A 7,538-nucleotide genomic window follows, 5' to 3' on the forward strand; every position below is an offset into this window, starting at 1 on the left:
TTACGTCTGATGTACTTATTGCTGAGGGCCTCAGTGTCCGAAAAACTTTGAGCTGGTAATGACTTTCAAAATGTCATTAGGGAATCAGATTCTCAACTTTTAGTTAATACTATCAACGAAAAAGAGAATGTAAATTCTGTGTTAGGCTTTGTGATTGTAAATCCTTATAAGAGAAATTTATAACTGATGTGTTCAGTTTATCAAGAGATCTCTAGTAGCTCATACTTTAGCTTGAGCGATTGATTCTACGTTAGATTATGGAGACCCTTTCTTGCATCAATTTTGGGAAGTCATAAATTTCTTCTTTTCTTTTCGAAAAAATATATATGGCTGATAGATTTTGGAATTACTAATATTAGGATAAATTAATAAAAGTGATAAAGTGCAAAAATATCCCAGCCAAAAATAATTTTACCTCTAACATTTAAAATGATTTAATTTTATCTCTAACTTTGGTAACCAAAAGCAATTTTACCTCAAAGGTTGGTATGTTGGGTCAATTTCAAACATTATCACAGATATTTGTTCCTTATTATGTACAAATTGTTTATCAGTTGGTTCTAAAAAAAATTCATATTTTGTATGATTTAATAATAGAATTGGAGATTAATATTTATAAATTCGGTAAAATATTTGAATTTTTTTGTCCAACTCATACAAAAGACAGTGTATTTTTTTAATTTTTTTTAAGATGTGCACTAGATCGATTATGACTAGATCCACTGGTAACTTGTTGAAGGCTCATGAGTGATTATATATATAACTTTCCATATTTTACCATGAGTTTCTTAAGAGCATCTCCAATAGGTTGACATGGCTCTCTAAATTGTCAAATTTAGCTAGCCATTCAGAGAGTGACCACTCCAACAAGGTGACATGGCTCTCTAAAATAAATAGCTAGCCATTTTCACTAGCTAAATTTGGCTAGTCTCTTTAGCTAGCTATTTCTATTTTTTATTCATTCTTTCTCTTTCCTTTTTATATCTTTTTTTCTACTTTTTCTTTAAATTTAATCACTTTTAATGATAAAATAATCAAATAGAGAGTCAAATAACTAGCATGGTTGGAGCAAAACATAAATTTGACTAGTTAAATTTGACTAAACTAATATTTTATATTATTTTAGAGAGCCAAATAGCTAGTTAGTGTTGGAGATGCTCTTAACCTAGTATCCTTCTATTTAATGATTGGATATGGGATTAGCCGTAGTTCAAGACTCCATACCTTTTGGTATTTGAAAACCCGTGTCTTGAGATGGAGGCATTCTTATCGCGAGGTTAAAAATAAAGCGCTCAACTATCACATCAATCACGCCTTTCAATTTCTTGTAATATAGTTGATTTTCATCTTTCCAAGGGCCATATCTTTGGTATGACTTTTTAACAATGCGGTTTAGCTTTCCTTTCTTAATCAACTACTCGATTATCTTTCCCCAACTCCATGTAGTGCTCAGTATCATGATCATTGACCTTATGGGCTTTCATCTCTAGCGGGACAAGGATATAGAGATCCTAAAGGAATTGCTACATCTCTAACTATACTAGTGATAATTTATGTAATTTTATGACAAATTCCCTTTTCCACAAAACAAATGAGGTGTCGATGCCGACACATAAATACTCTGATCCTTAAATCTGCATCACTCTCAAGAATAGTAAAAAAGTAATGAAGGGTATATTTTTGAGCAATAATTAAAAGATTCCTTTAACCCCTCCACTTATAGGCTCATCATAGTCCCTTTTACTATTGGAAGATCAATAGTGCCAATAAGAATCTTTCACATGTTTCACCATTTTAGGAACTATTCCTTGGATATATTTCTTTTAGCCATCAATATTTACATTGTACGGATCTTAGGCTTTTGATCCTTAGACATTCAGATAGGTCCGCTATCAATTTACATTCAAACGTCCAACATCTAGATCCAAAACATTCTAGTAGTCAATCCTTATATGAAATCCTTTATATGCCTTCTCAAAATACCAAGATTATGTGAACACTACTATGAATATGAGATTTAACTTACTAACAAAATTTTAGTTTATCTTCCATAAAGAGAAAGTTATAATTTCAATATTTGCAATTTCCCTCCCTTGCTCAAACCAACATGGTGGGTCAATAGTGAAAGGGAGTGGAGAACTTGAAATAAGGTGTGTTAGCCTGTAACTTGTCCACCTGTTTTGGTGCAGTACTAAATAGACGATAATAAATTCAATCAAACAACATAAAATCACTCCTTTTCATCTCTCAAACCAGACAACACTCAATGATTAAAAAGGCCCCTTCTCACACAATAAAAAAATTATATAGTTGTCACATTCAAACCCAATAATCCTCTCCACTGGCTGATTTTTATTTTATTTTAATCCAATTAGGAGCAGAAAGGATATGACGAAGCAGTTTTATCCAGAGAAATTGAAGGAATTTGTGAACAACAGATGGCTGGTGTTTGTTTGTGCAATGTGGGTGCAGTCATGTGCAGGAATTGGGTACTTGTTTGGGAGTATTTCTCCAGTGATCAAGACCGCCATGGGTTACAACCAGAGGCAAGTGGCTATGCTCGGTGTAGCCAAGGACTTGGGCGATAGTATTGGGTTTCTGGCTGGAGCTTTGTGTGAGATTTTGCCTGTTTGGACCATCCTCCTAATTGGGGTTTTTCAGAATTTTATTGGGTATGGCTTGCTCTGGCTAATTGTCGTTCAAAAATGGACCGCTTTGCCTCTCTGGGTGGTGAGTTCAATCGGTTATTAATGTCCATTTCTTCATCTTTGCTACTGTTTCATGCCTATCAATTCTCTGTGAAGCATCGGATCATTCAATTTTTTTTATCAAATTTTTGTTTTCCTTGTCTGTGAATTTCTGTGAGCTTGTGATAATTTGGTCCTTAATTTAAGAAGCAAAGAGGATTTCGAAAGATCTTTCTTTCATCTTATAATTGTAAGCGATGATGATGAACAACTAGTTGTCGGTGATACATAGGTTGAAATTGGTATTCATTACCCATCTTTATGGATTAGAATTCATGTAAACTGAGGAACTTGCCTTTCTGATACTGCTGTTAAGTTTTAACTTGAGCCTACTTAGTAAGAGTATGTAAAACCTTAATCAGGATCATAAATAAGGTGCTGCTCGATTTTGGTTGAGAGATCTGAGAAGTAGCAAGGAGTAATATGAAATTGAGAACTAGACAGATGGAAATAAAAACCCTCTTCAAATACAGGTACAATCAACTGTGAGAAATTTCCTTGGATTTATGAAATTATTCAATGATTTGATATCCTTAATACAATCTTTTGAATGAATGTAATTTGTACTATAAACTTGCCCACTTGAACTATGCAGACACATATATGAAAACCATAATTGGCATTCTAAATTTGACCAACTGATCAAGCAATCCATTTCCAGGGCTATTGGGTACTAGTCGGTAAAGCGTGATGGGTAGCTTAGTTGGGAGGGAGGGATGTATATTAGATTTATTGGTAGGTTTATTTCCTTGTTCATTTCATAGTTGTTAGAATCTTACTATTCTCGATCCGAATCTTACGATTCGATTCAATTCAGCTTTATTTCGAGCCGAATCTATAGACGAATCTAAATTATAACTGAATCTTACGATTCCCATTTGAATCATACGATTCGACTCTATTTCGAGTCGTATCTTCATCTCCATTCATCAAAAACTTAAACAACACTAACTACTAAACTCACTCTTCTCTAGTCCGATTGTTATTTATTAAGTTATCAACTAAAACTAGCTTCATTCCATCGTTATCAAGTTGACAACAAGGCAAAAAAACAGAGTTAGAAATTCGAACTTTTCGTCTCTATTAAGTTATTAAACAGAATTGGGATTGCATTTGCATTGGATTTGAATTTTAAGTACTTGGTTGATATGATTTTTTTTTTTTTACATTAAAATTGCATTTCTAGACTAATATTTGATAATATTTTGACTTCAACATGATAAATATTCTATTTTTATAATATTATGAATTTGAACTGAATCTTACGATTCGGTTCAATTCACGGGTCACCATTCACAAAATAGGATCTGTCGAATCTCGATTTGACAACTATGGTTCATTTCTCTAAAAATAGCGACTAGATCACGACAACTGCTAAATTCGGGATCACTGTAAATATGAATATATTATACATATTGACTTTCATGTACCAATCGAGTTTCTTGTTTCACATTCGTCTTTGACCTTTTATTCAAAAAGGGACAAGATCATGAAAGGAAGGTCATACTTGGGGACTGGGGATTTATTTGGCTAGCTTTAGGATCTGATTGATTGATTTTATTTGTGGCGTTTTGCATCCTTCTCTGTTAGTGAAAACCACATGAAAAAGCATCAACGCAAGAAGTGTTACCATTTAGGTTACTAGATCAATTTTACTTCCGGATAATGAATCTTGGAGTTTCAGAAGTGATTTAGTTCAATCATGGGAGGAGATCAAGGCATACATTCTATATAATTTGCTTTTTCTGATACAGCTCTTGAAATTTTTTCTGATATGCAACTTCCGTTACCTTACACCAAATTAACAGCTGAGTTACTTATGAGTTTTCTTACATGTTTGGCTGTTTTTAGCTGAATAAACTTGAAAATATAGCTTGCTTATTGTTAGAAATGTCCAGAAGCTCAGTGATTTATCTATTTAGTTTTGCACCTGTGTGAACAATTCAGCATTCACTATTGATAAAGAAGGGAGCATTTAATATCTCTTGGTTTCTGTTTTATTTACATCTCTTCGGAAATTAAGTTATCCGCTCAAAAGTCTATTAGTTGAGGCTGAATAATTTGTCAGCATATAAATATGAAAAATCTACTGATTTTATTGTAAGTCTAAAATATTTTTCTTTTCATACCAGACTATAGAGGACTAAAAAGAGGTATTCCAGTTTTTATTTTTTAAGCTGACAAAAAATGAAACTGTGCCAAATTTTGGTTTGCAGCTTTGCATTGCCGTATTTGTGGGGACAAATGGCGAGACATACTTCAACACAGCAGCTCTAGTGTCATGTGTACAGAACTTCCCCAAGAGCCGGGGTCCTGTTGTCGGGATACTAAAAGGATTTGCAGGGTTGAGTGGCGCGATTCTGACTCAGGTTTATGCCATGATCAATTTCCCGAGCGAATCCTCTCTAATTTTCATGGTTGCTGTTGGGCCATCTATGGTTGTCATTGCCCTAATGTTTATTGTTAGACCTGTAGGAGGTCACAAACAAGCTAGACCATCTGATAATACGAGCTTCTTATCGATCTACTGCATCTGCCTCATTCTTGCAGCTTATGTTCTCGGAGTCTTGATAGTTGAGGATGTACTTGATGTGAGCCAAATTTTGGTCATATTGCTTGGTTGCATTTTGATTATTCTTATATTACTTCCTATTACAATTCCGGTTATATTGGTCTTTTTCTCTCAACCGAGTTCTCAAGCAGGAGAGCATCTCATTCCTGAGTTCAACATACAAGAAGGATATCACTCTGACCAAGAGTGGGAAAAAAATGAGGTTATCCTTAGTGAGGTTGAAGATGAGAAGCCTGCAGAAATGGACTCACTTCCAGCATCAGAACGGCATAAACGAATTGCTCACTTGCAAGCTAGACTGTTTCAAGCAGCTGCGGATGGAGCAGTGAGAATTAAGCGGAAAAAAGGCCCACGAAGAGGGGAGGATTTCACTTTGATGCAGGCACTAGTAAAGGCTGATTTTCTGCTTATGTTTTTCTCTCTGACGCTGGCTTCTGGATCTGGTTTGACTATTATTGATAATTTGGGTCAGATTTGTCTGTCTTTGGGGTACACCGATACAAGCATATTCGTCTCCTTGATCAGCATTTGGAACTTTCTTGGCCGTGTTGGTGGTGGCTACTTTTCTGAGGTTGTCATAAGGTGAAACCCACTTCCAATTGAATTTCAAATGATTATCTTTTGATTGAATTTGAATGAACCTTCCTAATCAATGTCCATATATATTCATGTTTTTGCTATTAATTTCCAGAAATTTTGCGTACCCTAGACCAGTGGCCATGGCCGTTGTTCAGGTAATCATGGCGATCGGACTTTTCTATTACGCAATGGGCTGGCCTGGAGAAATTTATGTTGTGAGCATTCTCATAGGACTTGGCTATGGAGCTCACTGGGCAATCGTACCTGCTGCAGCCTCCGAACTATTTGGATTGAAAAGTTTTGGTGCATTATACAATTTTCTTACACTATCAAGTACAGTCGGTTCTCTTGTATTCTCCGGTATTATTGGCAGTGGTATATATGACTATTATGCAGCGAAACAAGCTGGAGTTCCTCTAAGTTCAGGCTCTGTGCTTAAGCTACAAAATGAGGAATCACTTACTTGTGTGGGTTCCATATGTTACTCGATAACCTGCGGGATCATGTCGGGTTTTTGCATCATTGCAATGATCCTTAGTTTGATCGTGGTTCATCGAACTAGGGTCGTATACACTCAGCTGTATGGAAGGAATAATAGGTGAGTTCAGAGAAGAAGCAACAGCAAATTGGTCTCTTTTAAGGATCCTGCTGAGCAAAGAGTAAATATGAAGGACATTGAAATTTGATCTATATATATGAAGATCCATATTCAATGTTCCATGTAAATTACATACGTGTTGTACAACTTTTGTGTTTTCAAAACAAGATTAAAATTACCTTAAACTAACTATTGAACCATGTAGCCCGAATGAAAGTTCGCTCTGTGAATACATATAGTATGTGATAAACTTTTATAGACATTGATAGATTTGATTAACATCACTTGGAGTGAATACATATAGTATGTGACATTTGAAAAAAATAGGCTCTTGCTGCTACCATTTGCAGGCTAGATTAGAATTCATTAATCTTGAAAATTGAAAATAATAACTGCTACTACCCAGCAATTAACTAATTACTCTCTTGTTAAAGAGTACTCCATGGATTGTACTTGAAAACATTTTAAAATTAATTTATTTATTTATCACACAAATTCAAGAAAATATGTTATTACTATATCCTAGACGTGTCCAAAGATCAGTTGGCCCGTCCTTTATGGGTTGAACTTGGATATGTATATTTATCATTTGGCCCCATATAAGCCCGCACATAAATTGGGTTGGGTTTTGGATTTGTTTCGAAAATCCGAGCTAGCCCAGCCCGGCCTGCCTTTATATATATATATATATATATATATATATATATATATATATAACTCTATTAGGTGACAGTGATTTTATTAGATTTTCAACTGTTAGCCTAAATGAATTCACTTTAATTGAGTAAGTATTTGTACGAATTGGGAATTTTGTTTTAAAGAAGGCGATTTGGATTATTAATTTGTGATAAAAAAGAATTGGTTTTGTTAACTTAAAAATGAATATAAGTTTATGGAACTAAAAATGAATATAAGTTGAGTTTTCAGGAGTACAATGGAGACAAAGTTTTCTCTCATACTAAATTAAATTATAATTGTATTTTTATATATAATATATATATATATATATTAGTTGGGGGTTGGGCTGGGCTTGGGAATTAGT

The 7,538-nt window shown here is 34.4% G+C and overlaps 1 protein-coding gene across 1 annotated transcript; it reads left to right on the top strand.

Moving 5' to 3' along the window:
- The first annotated feature begins 2,166 nt into the window (after positions 1-2,166).
- Positions 2,167-6,763, top strand: LOC136228381 (protein NUCLEAR FUSION DEFECTIVE 4-like). Its single transcript, XM_066016938.1, has 3 exons — positions 2,167-2,730; positions 4,964-5,901; positions 6,011-6,763. Exons 1-3 carry the CDS (start codon positions 2,389-2,391, stop codon positions 6,498-6,500), a joined length of 1,770 nt encoding a protein of 589 aa, XP_065873010.1. The 5' UTR covers positions 2,167-2,388; the 3' UTR covers positions 6,501-6,763.
- The last annotated feature ends 775 nt before the right edge of the window (positions 6,764-7,538 follow it).

The sequence above is a fragment of the Euphorbia lathyris genome, chromosome 1 (assembly GCF_963576675.1).
Source record: "Euphorbia lathyris chromosome 1, ddEupLath1.1, whole genome shotgun sequence".
NCBI classification, from domain to species: domain Eukaryota; kingdom Viridiplantae; phylum Streptophyta; class Magnoliopsida; order Malpighiales; family Euphorbiaceae; genus Euphorbia; species Euphorbia lathyris.

What these genes read in the sequence shown, in the direction of transcription:
- LOC136228381 (XM_066016938.1), top strand. Translation starts at nt 2,389, where the DNA reads ATGACGAAGCAGTTTTATCCAGAGAAATTGAAGGAATTTGTGAACAAC. An exon ending in CCGCTTTGCCTCTCTGGGTG is followed by an intron (nt 2,731 to 4,963) that starts GTGAGTTCAATC and finishes TTTGGTTTGCAG; the next exon opens with CTTTGCATTGCCGTATTTGT. An exon ending in TTTTCTGAGGTTGTCATAAG is followed by an intron (nt 5,902 to 6,010) that starts GTGAAACCCACT and finishes ATTAATTTCCAG; the next exon opens with AAATTTTGCGTACCCTAGAC.